The sequence below is a fragment of the Candidozyma duobushaemuli genome, assembly GCF_002926085.2.
Source record: "Candidozyma duobushaemuli strain B09383 chromosome Unknown D_B09383, whole genome shotgun sequence".
Lineage (NCBI taxonomy): Eukaryota > Fungi > Ascomycota > Pichiomycetes > Serinales > Metschnikowiaceae > Candidozyma > Candidozyma duobushaemuli.
The window spans coordinates 235,877-254,275 of NW_020289898.1; the positions used below are offsets into that span (position 1 = coordinate 235,877).

At 48.9% G+C, this 18,399-nt stretch overlaps 6 protein-coding genes across 6 annotated transcripts; 3 read left to right on the plus strand and 3 right to left on the minus strand. All coding sequences in view use genetic code 12, as the record gives it.

Moving 5' to 3' along the window:
- Positions 1-1,920: 1,920 nt before the first annotated feature.
- On the plus strand, positions 1,921-3,624 carry CXQ87_003707 (uncharacterized protein; the record flags this gene model as incomplete). Its single annotated transcript, XM_025482173.1, has 1 exon — positions 1,921-3,624. One exon carries the CDS (start codon positions 1,921-1,923, stop codon positions 3,622-3,624), a length of 1,704 nt encoding a protein of 567 aa, XP_025336791.1.
- A 1,349-nt stretch (positions 3,625-4,973) lies between these two features.
- Positions 4,974-6,518, minus strand: CXQ87_003708 (uncharacterized protein; the record flags this gene model as incomplete). Its single annotated transcript, XM_025482174.1, has 1 exon — positions 4,974-6,518. One exon carries the CDS (start codon positions 6,516-6,518, stop codon positions 4,974-4,976), a length of 1,545 nt encoding a protein of 514 aa, XP_025336792.1.
- Positions 6,519-11,385: 4,867 nt separating this feature from the next.
- On the minus strand, positions 11,386-11,862 carry CXQ87_003709 (bZIP transcription factor; the record flags this gene model as incomplete). The annotated part of the gene is made up of 1 exon (XM_025482175.1): positions 11,386-11,862. One exon carries the CDS (start codon positions 11,860-11,862, stop codon positions 11,386-11,388), a length of 477 nt encoding a protein of 158 aa, XP_025336793.1.
- Positions 11,863-13,645: 1,783 nt separating this feature from the next.
- Positions 13,646-14,863, plus strand: CXQ87_003710 (alkene reductase; the record flags this gene model as incomplete). Its single annotated transcript, XM_025482176.1, has 1 exon — positions 13,646-14,863. One exon carries the CDS (start codon positions 13,646-13,648, stop codon positions 14,861-14,863), a length of 1,218 nt encoding a protein of 405 aa, XP_025336794.1.
- Positions 14,864-15,404: 541 nt separating this feature from the next.
- Positions 15,405-15,988, minus strand: CXQ87_003711 (uncharacterized protein; the record flags this gene model as incomplete). Its single annotated transcript, XM_025482177.1, has 2 exons — positions 15,405-15,872; positions 15,905-15,988. 2 exons carry the CDS (start codon positions 15,986-15,988, stop codon positions 15,405-15,407), a joined length of 552 nt encoding a protein of 183 aa, XP_025336795.1.
- Positions 15,989-17,354: 1,366 nt separating this feature from the next.
- Positions 17,355-18,104, plus strand: RPS21 (40S ribosomal protein uS5; the record flags this gene model as incomplete). Its single annotated transcript, XM_025482178.1, has 1 exon — positions 17,355-18,104. One exon carries the CDS (start codon positions 17,355-17,357, stop codon positions 18,102-18,104), a length of 750 nt encoding a protein of 249 aa, XP_025336796.1.
- Positions 18,105-18,399: the final 295 nt, after the last annotated feature.

An 18,399-nucleotide genomic window follows, 5' to 3' on the forward strand; every position in this document is an offset into this window, starting at 1 on the left:
TGTGTGCAGTCCTGCGTAGTTAGATCAAACATGCGACATCGTTGGTCGAAAAGCTCCGCGGTTAACGATAAGACCAGGGCACCATTCAGGCGTGGGAAGTAAGTTTTTAGCGGGAAAGTTAAAAAAAAATTGCCAAATCATAAGATACTTTCGTGCACGGCCCAAAAAAGGCATTTTTTTCGATTGTCACCCTGGGCAGGTCGGATTTCCGCCGAGGCCATGGCCGCACGGAATGTGCCAGGCACTGTTCGACAGCAGAATGGGGATGTGCTGAAGCATTGTGTAACACAAACAAAAAAAAAAAAAAAAAAAATACCAAGTCGCCAATCACAAATCCCCTCCTGGGAACATACTCTGCCTGCAAGCATCAGCCGTTAAAGCTTAAGCTTAAATTTCGAACATTCTGCGAAGACTTTTTCGGCACTTTTCAGGAGCAGGACAAAAAGTCGCTTTTTTTTCCAATTAACCTTTTTGGGCTCCTCGCAGTGCCTTATCTGAAAAGCCGCCCTACATCAAAAAACTCCTGTCATGCCCGTGATTCATGCCTGTGGCATTTCCATTGGACACTTTCCAGTTTGTTCCTGAAACCAAAGTACCACAATAACGTGGGCTTGCCCGATTTGGCAGCCTTATGGCTTTTCCAGCGCGGGAAGGTCAATGGAAAATCAGTTACAGAGAACAACGACCAAGCCACTCCAAAAAGGTCTAGTCGCGTGGGGATCCGCCTTATCGCTGAATGTGCAAGCCACGTTGAAGGAATCGTGCCCCTGAGCCTAGGGAGTGACGTGGAGGGTCTAAAACTCGGGGCGAGCCGGGAACATAAGCCTGGGGTTCCTGGGTTTTGCATTTTCGCGTGGGTTTTGAATTTTCGCCTAGAAGTGAGAAGCTACAACGGCATTGTTAGGGGAGGGGAAGATGGAGGGTAGGTGAGGGATTCACATGGACGGGGTGAAGGAGAAGGTGGATTGGATGGGAATCGATAATGGGTGGATACTGGGTTTAGCGATATCGAGGATGTATGGTGATTGGTGCAGGTGGTGTGGCATTAAGGGACGGTTTTGAGATCGGCAGCGGTGACATGAAGGGTATCCATGGGTTCACAATTAATTCAAGGTTGCCTTGGAGGAAAGTGGTTCCCTGGAGGAAAGTGGTTGCCTTGAAGGGAGGTTTCTCGCTGTTTGGTGATATCATTGGTTGGCTTAACCGCCCAGTGAGCCACATGGTTGGTCGTGTGATTGACAAAAAGCACGACTGACTCGGTCCCTCCATACGGCTTATCACCTCTCATGCTGTGGCTGAAATAAATAATTTGTCATTTCCCACAAAATTGTTTCCGGCGTTTTTTACCATACCACGGGAGCAGAAGTCCCGATGCCGCGACATTCTGGCTGCAAATATCCTGCAGGAAACCACGCCTACCAAATGTCCCCAAATGTCTCCCGGCCATAAACCCACACAAGATTTCAAAAAAACTTCAAAATTTTAAAAATTTTCTCTCCTGAGATGACAGCTTCTCAACTCAGCCCCATCGCCAACCTTCGGACCGTTGTTGCTCGAGGCTTGGCCGTTGCTGCTCTACCTTCACTTTTTCTTATCATGAATGTCAGTCTTGGCACTTCAACTTGAAAACGATTAAGGGCACTGTGGCTGGGAAACCCACTTTTTGTAGATAGCGATTCAGTGAACAAAAAGTAGAAAAAGCTGCTCCAAAATTTCCGCCGTTAAAAACGGTTTATACAACAACCGCATACATCAAGCACATCAGCCTAACCGCAACTACTGAAGAACAGTGTAACTGTGGTGGCTACCTGACGCAATCCAGCACTAATGACAAAAAGCATTCAGAAATCACGGCATGCTAATTATTGGCATCCTCTCGAGGTATAAGAACCCGCTGGGAACAACGGGTCCTCATCAGCAATGGGATTTTTCAGAAAGTACGCCGATTCAGCTAGTCCTGGAAACGAAGAAGCCAAAACCAGCGATACCTTCGTTGAAGGCAGAAGCGTTGAAAAGAGCGACTTGAAGGTCGACACAGAATCTGCTCTGGGAGAGCCTTCTGACTTGGAAGACCAGACTGAGTTTGAAAATCCCAATCCGTTTTTGGACCCCTTCATAGCCGACCATTATCGTCAAATCTACGATGAATGTGAATACGAGTGTCGTGAAGCGTTTGATCCACATTTTACGTGGACCAAGGAGGAGGACAAGAAGGTGATGAGGAAGGTCGACAGAAGAGCCATCTTGAGCGCTTGTATCATGTTCTTTGCGTTGCAGGTCAACAGAGGCAATTTGCATGAGGCTGTGGCCGACAATCTTTTGGAAGACTTGAACATGAACACAAACGACTATAATTTGGGAAACACGCTCAACTTGTGTGCCTTTTTGTGTGCTGAGCTTCCATCGCAGATCATCTCCAAAGCACTTGGACCTGACATTTTCATTCCCATCCAGATCTGCTGCTGGTGTATTGTTTCCACCTGCCAGGGTGCCTTGACGAACAAAGCCGGTTTCTTGGTTTGCCGTGTGTTGATTGGTCTCTTCCAGGGTGGTTTCATCCCAGATATGATCCTCTGGCTTTCGTACTTCTACAAATCGGGCGAGTTGCCAATTAGACTCTGGGGTTTCTGGACGGCTTTGGCTGCCACACAGACCATCACCTCCGTTCTTGCCTATTTCATTCTCAGAATGAGAGGCGTTGCGGGATTGACCGGATGGCAGTGGCTTTTCATCATCGAAGGTTCCATCACCTTGCTTATAGGAATCTGGTCCTTCTACCTCATGGTCCCCTCTGTTGTGCAAACAAAAAACAAGCTTCACCCTAAAGGTTGGTTCACTGAGCGTGAGGAGAAGATCGTGGTGAACAGAATCCTCAGGGACGATCCTCTGAAGGGCGGTATGAACAACAGACAAGCTTTGGCATTCAAGGCCATTCTCAGATCCCTCATGGACTGGAACTTGTGGCCTATTTTCATCATTGGTATTTTGGCATACATCCCCATGCTGACAGTGCAGCCATACATGGTTTTGTCAATGAAGGAATTGGGATTCAGCACCCTCGATGTCAATCTCCTTACCATTCCGCTGCATGTGCTTCAAATCATCTTCATGTTTGGCATCACCTGGCTTTCTGAAAAATTCAACGAACGGAGCCTCATGAGTCTTGCCATGCCCATAGTGACGATTCCGTTTTTAGCAGCCATGAGGTGGTGGCCTGGAACCATGGAGGATGCTTGGCTAACGTGGTATTTCGTCACCATGGTCCTTGCGGCGCCATACATTCATGCCATGTGCGTGGCGTGGGTTTCAAGAAACTCCAACTCCATTGAAACCAGATCCATCTGCTCTGCCTTGTACAATATGTTTGTTCAGGCAGGCAACATCATTGCTTATAATATCTATCGTGAGGACGACTTGCCCAAGTACCGCCGTGGTAACCAGGAGCTTTTCGGTATCATGTGCGGCTTGATTCCTGTTTTGGTGCTTACCAAGGCGTTCTATGTGTGGAAAAACAAAAAGAGAGAGGAGGTTTGGGGGGCCATGACGCTGGAGGAAAAGCAACGTTACATTGCGGAGACCAGCGACAAGGGCAACAAGCGGTTGGACTTCCGCTTTGACCACTAGGTTTATTTATAGAGAGAATTGGGAATTGAATGGTGGAGGGTCGTAGGTGGGGGAGTTGTGGGTCCACAAAATGGAATGTTGAGCGAATGCTGAGGCGACCTGAGTTGAAGGGCTGAATCGAAAATATGTTCAAAATGACAAAAGTGCTTTCTTCGGCCAGGCACACCGAACGAACGATAGTCGTGACGTCACGCTCCAAAAATCCCAATACGTCAAGCTTATTTGCTCACTCCACGGATACGTTCCTGCTTTTGGGGGACATGGAAGCGATCAGGCCATGATGGGATCCCCCCACGGCGCCCCCACGCACCATCATCCAGCACATGTTATTCCAGCTTCAAAAATATTACCGGATAATACCCGGATACCCCAAAGTCTCGATCTGCCATGTTGCTGGATAGCCCCCAAATGCAATGCCAGATTGCTGGTTTGAATAGACTTCTGGCCTGCGCCTAATACACCAGAACTGCCATCAGATGAGGAAGGCTCCCGTCACTATGCAGCTCGATGTGGGTGTCGCTGCTATCTTTCATGGTCTGTGGGACGCTTAAGCTCATCGCTAAAACCGCAAACCAGGCACAATTATATCGTATCTGCGTCAGGGCAGAGCAACGAATTCTAGATTGGAAGGTTTGGCCTGGAAACGGCGAATTCTAGATTGGGAGGTTCGGTCTGGAAATTCAGGAACCGGCTTTTGTGTCCAGCGCGGAAGATCCCGAAGATCCCACACGGCTAAAGTCGTGGTATCCTCGGATGTGGGTGTGACAGGTGACGGATCGAAGACAAGCAGATGAAAAAGAAGAAATATACGAAACGGAAGGTGAGCTCTGCGGCTTCATCAGAAAGCAGAAAAGAGAAGGCTGGTGAAGACTGAAGATGGTAACTACCTGCTCACCACTTCTGTAAAGCTTTTCCAGACTTCTCCAGGACGCACATGCCGGGGCTTTGCATTCCTCATAAAGTCAGGCGAACCCTTCAAGTGGCCCTGCCGATTTGGGGAATGTTTCCTTGGGGTCCAAGCCTCAGATCCGGGTTTCGCTAAAATTTGCAGCCTGTGGTGTCGATCGCAGATCTGCGAAAAACGCAAACGGACGATCCCACGCTGTATTTTTAAGCTTTATTTTTTAGATGCTCATTCCTTCGGCACAGCGATTTCCCTCCTCGTTTGCACGCCGATCCTGTTTAGGCCGTGCACTGGCGTGTCTACATGTCGGCAGAAGCCGGCTCGTGAAACCATATTATTCGTATGGAAGCAGGGTTTTGGTGACCTGCTGCATTTGCTATTCTCTGTGTGCTTGGGAAGGTATTAAGCCGCTGGGATGGTGCCGCTGGCTGGGGGCGCCGCACATTCACACATCTTCTTCGTCCTCCTCATTCTCGTCTTCGTCCACAAACTTGTCTCTTTGCTCTGTCGTCATTTCAGCATAGTAGCACTGTAACGCTCTGTTCAACGCTGGCACTAGCCTGTCCCAGCTCAAAATTCTAAAGCCTTTATCGAACCCACGCGGCTTGCGCACACCGTAGGCCATGATCAACCGTGCAAACTCGGCCTTGTGGCCCTCGGGACACACCTTGGTTTTCAGGTGGTACAGCGGCTTCAGCCAGAAGGTCAACAAGTTCAGCCGGATACGCCCGCGTTCCCGGCGGCGAAGCTTCAGCTCCATCAACTTCGACTGGATGAGTGTTTCTACAATGGCCACCACTTCCACCGACGTGATGTAGAAGTTGGGGCCCGGGTTGTTTTCGTCGCTGGCCTTGTCCCACGCCAAGCACGACACCTCAATCACGTCGGCGTCGGGAGGCGGTGGTTCTGTCTTTGGGTGGTCGTTGGCGCAGCCGATTATGGAGAAGTCAGCGTAGATTCGGTGGCCCTGCTGCCTGCGTTCGATACGCACAATGCGCCGGCGGTCAAGCACTTCTCCCTGTGACCACGGCGAATGGCAGACCTGCTCAATCAGGGTTCCGCCCACTTCGAGCTTCACCTGAACGTGATGACGGTCCAGAAGTTTATCTGGCGGAGGATGCGCTGTGCAGCCACCGGTGGCCACGCCTCGCACAATCGGGCAGTGGTCAGGGTGGGGAGTGTAGAAATGAGGAGCCTGGGGCAGCGTAGGGCTGATACCTCCGAAACCGGGACTTTCAAGCATCTTTTTCGGACTGGCAGACGAGTCGACCGAGGTGGCCAGGCTGAGCAGGTCTAGCAGGTCCATGGACAAGAGCGTGGCCTGGGAGTCTCTCGAGGAGCTCTTGGAGCCCTGCAGAGGTCTTTTTGAACGGGAGCGGGAGTTGCGTTTGCGGGCCGGTTTCTGGAGAGGCTCCGCCGCTGGCGGGTGGCCCAACACAAGGTGCTGCGGTGGCGGAGGAGGAGCAACGGGCTGAGGAAACGGCGGTTGCGCCATGGGCATGGGATGGAAGTCGGCGTTGTGGGGCATGGGAGGAGGAGGAGGCGGGATCGGGCCGCTGATGGGGGAGTCCTGGTTTGGGAAGAGCCCTGTCATTAGAAGACGGAGGTCGGGGCCTTCCTCCGGGAAGTAGTCCTGCTGCAACCGGGGGTCTCTTTCGGGGGGTCTTTCGAGAAGGGGTTTTTCTGGGAACCTGTCCGCCAAGTCGGTGGGAAAGCCCAGGCTGAACAGGGGAGCTGGCATGGCGGGCTGGTGGGGCTGGAACGGCTCAAACGGCGGTCTGGTGTCGTTGTACTCAGGGTATGGCAATTCGTATCCTGGAAGAGGCCCTAGGAGGTCAGGATCCTCGGGTAGGCCCTGCTGTTGAGCTGTGGTGGGTCTCAGAAACATGCTCTGTTGTTGCTGGGGAGACATATGGCCCTCGGGAACCTCAAAGTGATGATGGAACTGGAAGTTGGCCATTTCTGGAGGGCGAAGGGCGTAATTGTTCATGGAGTGAGTGTCCCTAGAGGACAGGGGTGTTGGGGCTCCAGGCCAGGGGTGGATGTGGTGGAGGCGGGATTGTTGATGATGGGCAGAAGGTGGGGGACGCTGATGTTGCAAGATGTGCTATAGCTGGGGAGGAAAAGTTCTAAAAGAGACAAAATCAAATAAACAAAGGGTCCTGGGGATGGGGCGAATATATAGGCATGGAAGCGGGCTGGAAGGGAGAGACAGCACACATACATGTCTTGTCTTTCTGGGAGACTTGGATGCTGGAGGCTGCAGCAGGTGCGTGGTGTCCGGTGTACTAGCCGATAATATATGGCGATGCAGCGGTGGTTCTGGGGTAGCCATGCGCACGGGAGGTGCTGACGGATGCATGCCGTGCAGCAGCAGACGCACAGCTCGCGGCGCTGTCTGCACCGTCTGCACCATCCCGCCTGTGTGCACACCGACCGGCACCGCTCAATGGATTCCGAGCAGCGGCATACAATCGCAGTTTTTTAAAAATTCGAGAACAATCGCCCTGCCGCTATTGTTAGGCACGTTCTTGCAGACCGCCGTCATATAACCCTGCTGCCTGAGCCTTCGGCGTTAGGAACCATTCCGAGGAAGCCTCTCCGCGATGCGCTTCGGCTAAAAAATATTCGGCCTACCCTCGGCAAGAATGCCCCACCGCCCCGGGTCCCAACTTCGCTGCAACGAAGCAAATATTCGTCAGGCTCCCTGTTGCGATCCTGCAGATAAGACACTTTTTTTTTTTCGCCGGCTATTCTTTTCGCGGTAAAATAGCCCAGCCTGCACAGAAGCCTACAACCCATCCCACACAGTGTAGAAAAAAAAAAAAGCGCAACACAGAAACCGTAGGTGGTGGCTGATTCAGCAACCGTATAGACGAAGAGTGGCTGGTGAAGCGTTTTACACTACCAGCATGTAGATGACGTCGTGGACCGTTTTCGGCAGGAGCTGTGGTAAATGCAGCCCGGCCAGGGGCGCGCCTCGCCTACAAACAACACATGCTCCGGAATGGTCGCAAAGTTCACCGAGTGAAAAGCCTCACCACAGAGAACCCATCGGATTTATCATCCCAGCAGCCCTTTGCACTAACGGCATTTATGGAAAGGTTGCATGGGGCTCTACGCTGATTTATTCGATTTGCAAGATTTTTCGCAGCCGTCCTACTGATAGTGTAGCCTGATTCGGCAAGCTAAGCAAATTGATATTCGTAATTTTTTTTGTCTCTTTTGAAAAGAGCTATATTTTTTCCCCTAAAAGCAGGTCATTCCTTCTCCACAAGTTGCTGGAAGGCTTGCGGCAATTGCATGGAATGCAGCGTGTGTTATAGTACTGCTGGCGAAGAACGCACGAACGAAGCGATTTTCGCTTTTGCTCGGCCAATTAAAAGTCTTTTTTTTTATTACTGCTCCTCGAAAAAGTAACCTGCTCAAGTGTGTCTGAGAGCTTCTGTGTGTCTTGGTTTCGAAGCGCTAGATTACAGGATATGGTGATATTCTGAGACACACCGTTTGAAACATTTTTTTAGAGATTTTGCTTCCGTGGTGACGTCGCCGGGACCAACGTGAATGTGGCTAATTTCCAGGGGGCAGATTTTGTGGTATCAGTTTCGTGATGATAGCGTGAGCTTTGTGTAACTACCCGTAAATCAGCGTTCTTATCGTAAATGCTGGAGCGGTTAAGGCCCGAAGATAAGGAATTTTCGACAAGACCGCTACAAAAAACTGAATTAATCAAAGCATCGTAAAAACTGGCTTTCCTACTTTGACGGGTGTTTCGGACGCTAGATGCCCATACACCCAAAGAGCAATCTTTGCAACCTTATGCAGACGGGAATATCAGTGGGGTTATTCTTAGGACCTGCTTGTATTGCTGGTCTTGCAGTAACGGTTCATTTGCTGTATTTCGTGGTTTCTAGGCTAGGTAGAAAGGCTTCCCGATTTGCTAAGTGGAGAGGTGAAACATTTAGACGAGGTAGCCGAACTTAAGCCTCCCGGGGGCAGCTGGAAGGTAATTAATAAAGCGGGACAACTTCGATATTATCGTCGCTTCTGAACAAGGGTCCGTCTTGTCAGGCGCTTTATTCCAATAATGCCGAAATCCTAATTTTGGGAGCTGCCTTCGAACACTTTTCAACTCCTCAAACTCGTGTATCGGCGGGCCGCTTCTCAGCTTTGTGTAAGCAACATTCGCAACTTTTAGCCGTATCTAGTCACATTCTGTGCTATGCCCAAGCCACTTGGGAAGAATGGACCACAAAGGATTTTCCACCACCCACACTTCCTTCTATTAAGTGTCCACAATGATCACCACCCATTCCTTCTATTGGGTATCCACCCCAAGTTCCAAATTGATTCACATTAAATCAGTCATTGTTCGTAAATGACTACCCCAGTGGCCTGCCGATCTGGGCCGGGTATGCGCCTCATCACCCACGCTTATCTTATCGGGTAAGTGCAACTCTATCTTGTCTAGGAGTTAGTGATAGGACATAAGCCGACAGAGGGGTTATCGGATTTAGGAACATGGCTTCGATCGATCTTGCCGGGCGCTTGTGACAGCGAAGGTTGGAGATCTGCATGATGCTTGGCAGCGCAAAAGTAAAGAAAATTTAAACTATACTACATTTGAAGCCAAAACGACCTCGTCTATTAGCCATGTCCATGTCAGCATCGATGCTGCTTCTAAGGGTACAGGTGTGGCGGTGACTCTGGCCAAGCAGCGAGCTCCTAGTGTGCTGGCGCCTCTGCAGCACCACGCATTGCATCGCGCCAGATCTGCCCGGCATGCTTTAGCGCCGCAGATATTTTTTTTTTTTTTTTGTTTCTCTTCCTCCCACTCCATGCAACGTGATACACAGCTCCTAGTGCATTGCGCTTTGTTTCCCCGGCAACACCTCCAACAATCCCCAGGCCCCCTTCCTGACGATCTGCTCAACTATAAAAGAGGAGACCCGCCCGCTTTTAAAAATCCACAGAAGCTCTCTTTCCCCCCCCCCCCCAATCCTCAACGCTCCTCTTGTGCCAATTTCGTAAACCTCTGTCCTGCCTGCGCCGCCTCCACCCTTGGGTCCTCGAGCCTGCCTGTCTGACCAAAAATACTGTCCGCGTCTATGAGCCGATGCACCGGTTGCCCCAATGCTTGGAAATTCCCGGTTTGGGCTAAGCGACCGTGCTGAACACTGTCACAAGCACCCCGAGGCAAAGGGTCTCGAGGGTCTGGGGCGCCTTGAACCCGCCTCAGAGTGCCGCTTCCAGTGGTGTACCTTGCTGCTGCCGTCTCCTCACTTTACACCATCTGCGCTGCCCTTATCTGGATGATCGGGGGAGGCTAAATTTTCGCTTCGGCGCCGCGGCTGCAAATCTTTCTTCCGTCTAGCAGGCGGGAAGCCGTGGCTCAGAAAGGCCAATTTCTCTTTTGCCATGCAACGGAGCCAGACTCTCGTGAGGAAATCACCAGCCCATGAGTGCGCTAAGCTCCCTTCATCCGCCAATTTCATGTGGTGTTCCTCGGGCCCACCTGCCACAGAGGCTGTCTGCGGGATCGCCTTCTGCTGCACCACTAGGGTTTCTCCCTACATACTCTCCTCAACATCAACTGCTCGTGGGCCCACTTTTGCGTCTTCCCCCTGCTTTCCCACAGCTGCGGGCTCATGTTGTTCCAGATACACATCTTCGAGATCGGGCCCTGATGCGCAAATTGCCCCTCAAGGGCCAAGCAGCCCCTGGTCATGAAGTGTGATCGCGTGCATGGACAAGGCAATTGGCAATTTGACAAACGCACCTCGTTGACGAGAACAATGCGTGGAATGCTGGCGTGGCGGTCTGTAGAGAAATCTCGGACCTGTCCTTGGCACGGCTCCGAATGTCGTGAATTTGGGGCGTCTTTGGCCAGAATGACGCTTTTTGGAGGTTTTCTTTGGTATTGAGAGACATTTGGTTGCTATCTACGCCAAAAACTAAGTAGGAGTCAGCCCCACACTCTGACACTCTAGAGATTAGCGGGCTCAAGATCCCCTGCCGAATGGTGCATGAGCTTAGTTTTCTTTCCGTCTCCGACCACATGTGTGGATGAGCAGAAAAAATAATTATGCTGAAGAAGCTTACTTTGGTACCTCTTACGATTGAACAATGTCGATCGAAGAATAGCCACAGTGCGTACGGCGATTCCAAAAAGAAATTGCCGCCAGTGACTTGAAATTCATGGACTCCAATTACCCTGTTGGTCCTTTCCAAGCTGACCATCGAGACGTCCTTGACGCCTTTAGCTACAGCCCAGTACCGTGGGGTCGATGTTGTTAAAAAAAAAAAAAAAAATAAAATAAAAAAAATCGACATCTTTCCTGATAAAAAGGTATGAGTCGAAAGCAAAGCAAGAGGATATCTACACCTCACTTAAACATTGATAATGGCGAAGCCTTCAGCTGTCTTTTTATCGAAGAACATCACCGTCGGCAATTCAACTCCTTGTTGGTCGCAGAAAACCGCTGCCAAAAATTTTTCTTCTCTTTTTATTCTTCGATCATTAAAAGAAATGACAAATGGAAGATGTGCAAATGAGACAATTGAGAGAATGGATTATTGGATAGACCGCAAAGCAGAGCTATATCAGCCTTTCATCTCTTGCCGACCAATGGAACAGTGAATTAAGGAGGAATCAGCGATGCTTCCAACGACGGGACCCCATTTGATGCAACAGGCTAAATTTAACTCTCTTTTGCTTCTCTGCTATTTCAAGCGGCTCATGCTTGAGAGGAAATTATCCAAGTACAAGTGCCTCAGCTGTGGACCTCTACAGCCCAGGCACTACTCCACTATTACAACTCTACAAGACTTGAAAGGTAAACTATCATATATTGAAGCTACAGTTTCTTGCGCAACTTGTCGACTTCTTCCTTCCAGCGCTTAGATTCCATTTTCCACCACATTGCTTCGAGTTTGGCTTTGTTGAGCTCCTCTTCCATCTGCTTGATGCGAGAGTCGAGAACCTCAACATCCTTCCTCTGACGCTCTCGGTACCTACGTGCCGCTAGCGTATTCCTCATACGTTTGTCGGACTTTGGCGCCTGGTCAGGTTTCAACTCAAGGGGACGATGTTTCCGTTTACTTAGTCTCTTCCGAACTTTATCGATGTCGTCATTGGAGACAGACATCCTGGGCTCAGGCTTCGATTTGGTGAAGTAGTCCTTGGATTCATCGACCCACCGTAATTGTGGGGTGTATTGTTCTCGGAGGAAGAAAACTCCTGTGGTGTTTCGAAATCTAGGCCCCTGGGGCCGAAAGAAGCGTGTCAAGCTGAGCAAGATCTGAGCTGGAACTTGAGAAATCCGTAAATTCATCAAACGGGACGTCTTGAAAATCGCAGGTGTAACTCGAATATCCGCTCAAGCCATCACTCCACGATAAAGTTCCTTGTTGGGGTGTATGCAACGATTGTTGGTCCCATCTTGTTTCGCTTATCTAAACACTTACGTCGGTTAAGGTTTAAACCGACGCTCCTATACTATCCTGAAAGCCAACTGATACCTGACTTTCCAAGGGGGGTGTGTAGTGAAGCAGAAATCAAAGGAGCGCTGCCCCTTATATAAGGCAGATAATCCAAATGCGGAAAATGAGTAATTTTACTGATTGAGATACGCCACGCCAGGGCTCCTGGTACAGGTTATCTGGACTCAGATAGATTGGTTGTTATCATTGCGAGATCAAGCGATGTCAAGCTCTTCCAAATTGGCTCATCATAGTCCTGGTGGGACAGAGGAGATTTGGCTGTTAATTTATAGAGCTGTCTTTGCGTAGATATGGAAACATCATCATCTTGATGGTGTGTTTCTCAATCTGAGGACAGATTACTCATAATGATGGATTGGGAAAATGAGGGAAGGCTAGTCGGCTTGAACCACGGGGCTCAAACGGTGAGGCGATTTTGATTGGTCGGTTTGGGGAACGGCGTCTTTCGGGAGGGGTCTATCGTTCAGCGGTATTCTTTGTGGTTGTCGCCTATTTGTTTCTCTAGTCCGTTCTGGATTGTTGAAAGCAATTCGGGAAAGAAAAAATGAGAAAAAGAGTTTGCAAAGGTCATTTTAAGCTCCGCTTTCCTGGCTTTGGCCCTTGCATCGTGATTATCAGATAGAGAAACAGCTTGAGAGGAATAGATTTCGTTAACTTTTGACACTCCAATGGCCAAACTAGTGTTTTAGGTAAACCCCAGACTTTATTGATCTACTTATCTGAAAATCCGACACTGGCCTTCATTTCATCTCATTAAAGAGTTGAATGGTCAACGCTGGTTGGAGTTAGCGTGGTGGAGGTTGCCCCATTTGCAACCATAGGTCAGATACACCTAAACAAGTTTTTATGCTTCATCCTCATCAGTCACTTGTCGTTTGCAACACATGATTATATCAAGATGTGGGATGCTCTCTAAGTTTTCAAATCAGCCTTTGCACTCAAAAGTTGACTTCAGTGAAGGGCTATAGATGTACGGAACGGATTGTTATCGTTGCCGGAATGCCGAGGCAGCTGACTACAAGGGTCTACAAAACGGTGATGTTATGCATCTCTATCATTGAAAGAATTGTAAATGTCTTATCAATCCACCTTGCAGAACACTCGAACACTCCCATTGACAAGACCCCCACCTTATCTGAATTGAGGTCTTAAAACTTCTTACAGATCTACTTCGAGTTACCTCTTAGCGCCATCTGCTTATACATGCACGATCTTGCTCGTCTAAGCAGATGAGGTGGATCGGTTTGTCAGATAATCGGCAGCATTACCCTTTTGGGACGAACATCCGAGAGAGACGCACCTCGCATATGCAACCGAAGCGATCACCAGTATCGAATCTGAAATCTTCAAGGCTGTCAACAATGAAATTCCAATGATATAAAAGTGAAATTGAGCCAATTTTCAATTAAAATGACATCTGAGCTCAAGATTCATTCAACAACACCATAAGAACCCATCACTGCAGGGTACTGAAACAACTACTATCGTGGCCGCAATCCTGGAAACCTTGCATAAGCTGGAATATTCTGACTAAGCGCCGCCTTGCCTTGACGAATATAAAAAGCCAGGATATTCTCAACTTCAGAAGGTATCACCACAAACAAAAAATCAGAAATGACTAAACCAGTCGAGATTACCCCATTGAAAAACACCAAGGTCTTTGAGCCTATCAAGGTTGGAAAAAACGAGTTGCTGACCAGAATCATCTTCACTCCTTCCACCAGATACAGAGCTCTTGACGACCACACCCCCTCTGATCTTCAGCTTGTGTACTACGACGACAGATCCAAGTACCCAGGAACTTTGATCACCACTGAAGGTGTTCTTGCAACTGAAAAGACAGGCAGCTTGCCTAGAGCTCCAGGAATTTTCAACGAGAAGCACATCAAGGAGTGGAAGAAGATCACCGACAAGATCCACGAAAACAAGTCGTTCGTGACCATCCAACTCTGGGCTTTAGGCCGTGTGGCTGATCCTGCTCAGAACAAGAAAGAGGGTCAGAAATTGAAGGGTGTTTCTGCTGTTTATCCCGACGAAGACGTTGAAAAGGCTGCTAAGGAGGCCGAAAACGAGTTGGAGGCTTACACTACCGAGGAGCTTGATCAATTGGTTGAGGAGATTGCAGAATCTGCCAAACGTTCTGTGGAAGCTGGGTTTGACTATGTTGAGCTCCATGGAGCCACTGGCTACCTTTTCCACCAGTTCTTTGAAGTATCTTCAAACAAGAGAACCGACAAGTACGGTGGATCCATTGAAAACAGATCCCGCTTCAACTTGGCTGTCATTGACCGTATCACCGAGGAGATTGGTTCCGACAGACTTGCTATTAGACTTTCTCCTTGGCTTAGATACAATGGTATGAAGTCTAATGACGATGAAATCCACCCCGTGGCCACCTACGGCTACTTCTTGAGTGAGTTGCAGAAAAGAGCTGATGCTGGGAAACCATTGGCCTACATTTCCGTCATTGAGCCTAGAGTTCCTGAAATGCTGGCTGGTGAAGACTCCTTTGCAAGCAACGAGTTCATCAAAACCGTCTGGAGAGGCAACCTTCTTAGAAGCGGTAACTACACCTACGATGTTCCTGACTTCAAGGATCTCTTGCACGATCTTGAGGACGATCGTACCTTGGGTGGATTTTCCAGATACTTCATTGCCAATCCTGATTTGATTTTCAGATTGCGTGACGGAAAGGCCTTGACCAAGTATGACAGAGACACCTTCTACACTAATCAGAACTGGGGGTACAATACGTACCTCAAGGCTGATGAAAAGAAGGATATTGATGAGGAGGCTGAAAGGGCCCACGAAGCCGCTCCTATTTCCGAGTAGATCGGTGTATTTTGTTAGATTGTTTAGAAGTTTGATTTAAATGTGATGTTATTGATTAGGTGTCAATGTAGAGCAGTGAGAGGTTTTACCAGGATGATGAGGTTAATTTGAAAAAAATCATTTTAGCTCCTTACATGGGCAAACTCGTCTTGTGCAACACAAAATGTCAAGATCGTTGAAATTCGAGCTATCAACATTCTATTTATGACGTAGAATGTACAATGGCTGCATTGCAAATGTCAACTCCTCAATAATACTAGATTACTACCCTGACTCCACTTTCCTGCTATGGATTAGGACGATTCAATTGGCCTCCCATTACCATAATATTCCGAATTCATTATTATTCTCCTGGTCATAGACCATGCATTGGCTAAATTGATATTTTTCAATCTTGCTCCTTCCACATTCATAGACCGTGACCCCCAATGACACCTCGTACTCTGATCACCAGAACTACTCAATTGAGGACAATAGCCTGATCACTCTCCTTCCCAATCACCTACTCCCGCTTATCTGATGTTGTTTATTGAATATATGTTTAGTTCTTCTTGTACTTAGGGTACAACTGCGAGAAGAGCACGCCGTCGGCAAGGACAAGACCGGTAATCACGGCAGCATGAATACCCACCACGTACTTGTTGTCCGATCTGATTCTGGCACGCTCAGAGTACACAAACCAGCCGGCAGTGGCGCCACCCAAAATGACAGCAATCTGGCCCAACACAACGGGGTTTTGAAGCTCGTTGCCAGCAGCAGCCGCGGTGTCCTTGTTGACGTAAGAGCCCACGAAGTTGGCAGCAGCCTGGTACTTCTCCTTGACGAAGTTGGTGGCCTGCTCAATGTATGGTCTTGACTCCTTCTCCAACTCCTTGAGGTCCTTCTTGACATTGTCGGTGGCAGCCTTGCCCTTTTTGATGGCGTCTTCGGTGGCCTTGGAAGCGTCTTTCTTGACCTTGTCGGCTTCTTTCGAGGCCTTCTTCAGGGCCTCGTTGGCCTCCTTCTTGACCTTGTCGGCCCCTGAGAAGCCTCCTTCTTAACGTCATTTGAGGTCAGATTCAATGGGTCCTCGACGACTTTAGATCCGGTGGGTCCTTGGGATGAGGCAGCTTCAGCGTAGGACATTTTTGATTTTCGATGGTTTGGTTAAAAGTGGGAATCGCTCGGGTTTTATTTGAGGTGAGGCAGCAAGGAACCCCCGGATGGTTTGCTGTCCTGCAGGGGCCCTCCATCACGCGAGGCTGGCGCACACTTTATGCCCCATTGCACGGTGCTGGGAGGAGGTGGGGACGAGTGATTTTGGTGATCGAAACAAGTTGTTATGGCAAATTTGGCTACGGCATTCATTTGGGTGAATCCTGGATATTTTTTGTTTTGATCACGTGGATGTCACGTGCCGCACCTAAACAGCTGTGGTGCGGCCTAAATGCCCTTGCGGCCGCATCAAGGGCCTCGGCCATGTGAGAGAATGGGCACGTGACCTCTTCGGAGCAGACCGGACGCACAAGCCGTAGACACGGCTGAGATTGGGTGTCTGTCGAAGAATATGTGGTAGATGAATAAAGCAAAATTTGGTAGAAATTATGAAAAAAATGTATGAAGATTGAATTTTCGTGATTTCGATTGGCTCAATGAAAACCGTAGGCTTGTGGGGTACGTGATCTGTGGCCTTAGGTGCTGCAGGCTTTCAAGTGTGGCGCCACCCGTTCATGATATTATTGCAGAACCTTCTTTTTGTTAGAAAACTGAGGAAAATCAATCGAAGTTGAAACGGTCTGCAGTGGGACATGTCTAACAGATTTACTGGAATTTGAGAAAAGCAGCAACTATCAAAGTGATGTCGTCAAGCCGCACAGTGGTTATGACACTGGTAGGAGTATCCTTCATCATCATCTGGTCAGTGAAGATCGAGTGGAACATGCAAAATGTGAGCTTCGCTGCAGCTTACATTAATCGTACGAGCGATACAAAAAAGCTGGTGGAACTTGCCTTTTCCATTAAGTGTCGCTTATGCATTCTGTCATGCACTGTGGAACAAACGATGCAACACCGAAGATGGAACTGTCTGCTGCTTAGAAGCGTGGTTTATGAGGCTCATACAACTGGTGATGGTGGATGTTGATTGGTCAATGGCCTCAATGGAAACAAATTTCGGATTGTGGCAGTAGATCGCAAGAGCCTGATTTGTAGGCAATCCGTTCACTCCGCGTGTCAAGCCAGCATCCTCTTCTCTAAAGTAGCCGTTCAAAAACTACGGATTCTGGAGCAGACTACGGATCCTGGAGAGAAGTGCTTTTGTAATAGTGTTAGGGCTCGAGCCCTCCTAATGGTGTACTCACGTGAACGGGTCACCCGCGTCGTATCACGTGACGCACAAACGGTACCGCACATCAAAATTTCCAACCCCGAAAAACTTTTCTCTTCACGTTTATCGATCGAAAACCACCACCCCCGGCTTTCCACGTACATTCCGATAGACCCACATTCAAAAATGTCTGCTCCAGAAGCCCCAAAGAGATCCTTCGGTAGAAGAGGCGGCAAAGGCCCAAGAAGAGGTAGAAGAGATGAGGAGAAGGGATGGACCCCAGTCACCAAGCTCGGTAGATTGGTCCAGGCCGGTAAGATCACCTCCGTTGAGGAGATCTACCTCCACTCTCTCCCAGTCAAGGAGTACCAGATCATCGACCAGTTGCTCCCAGAGTTGAAGGACGAGGTGATGAAGATCAGATCTGTCCAGAAGCAGACCAGAGCCGGTCAGAGAACCAGAATGAAGGCTGTTGTCATCATTGGTGACTCCAACGGTCACGTTGGTTTGGGTATCAAGACAGCCAAGGAGGTTGCCTCTGCCATCAAGGCTGCCATCATCATTGCCAAGTTGTCCATCATCCCAATCAGAAGAGGTTACTGGGGTTCCAACTTGGGTTCTCCTCACTCTTTGCCATGTAAGGTCACTGGTAAGTGTGGTTCCGTTTTGGTGAGATTGATCCCAGCCCCAAGAGGTAAGGGTATCATTGCTTCTCCTGTCGTCAAGAAGTTGATGCAGTTGGCTGGTGTTGAGGATGTCTACACCTCTTCTTCCGGTTCCACCAGAACCACCGAGAACACTTTGAAGGCTACCTTCATTGCCATCGGTAACACCTACGGTTTCTTGACTCCTAACTTGTGGGAGGTGCAGCCTTTGGCTAAGTCTCCTTTGGATGTCTACTCCGAGGAGGCCAAGGCCGGTAAGAGAAGATACTAAGCGGACGGTCGTTTGTATAGTTAATTCTTACTTCTATGAGTGTTGTAGAAAAGTAGAATAGAGCATCTTCGTGAAGTGCTCTTTTGGATTCCACCTCTACATGGAGTGTCCTTAAATTAATGAACGGGCTACTGCTTTACATAGTCTACATCGCCGTGAAAGACAGTATATGTAGTGAATAACGAACAAGAGGAGGAGGCAGGGCTATAGTATGTTGTGACATGAACTACCAATTGAGAATGTTTTGCAGCCGCTTCAGCCTATCAATCATAATATGTGGACAACTTTGCCCTCT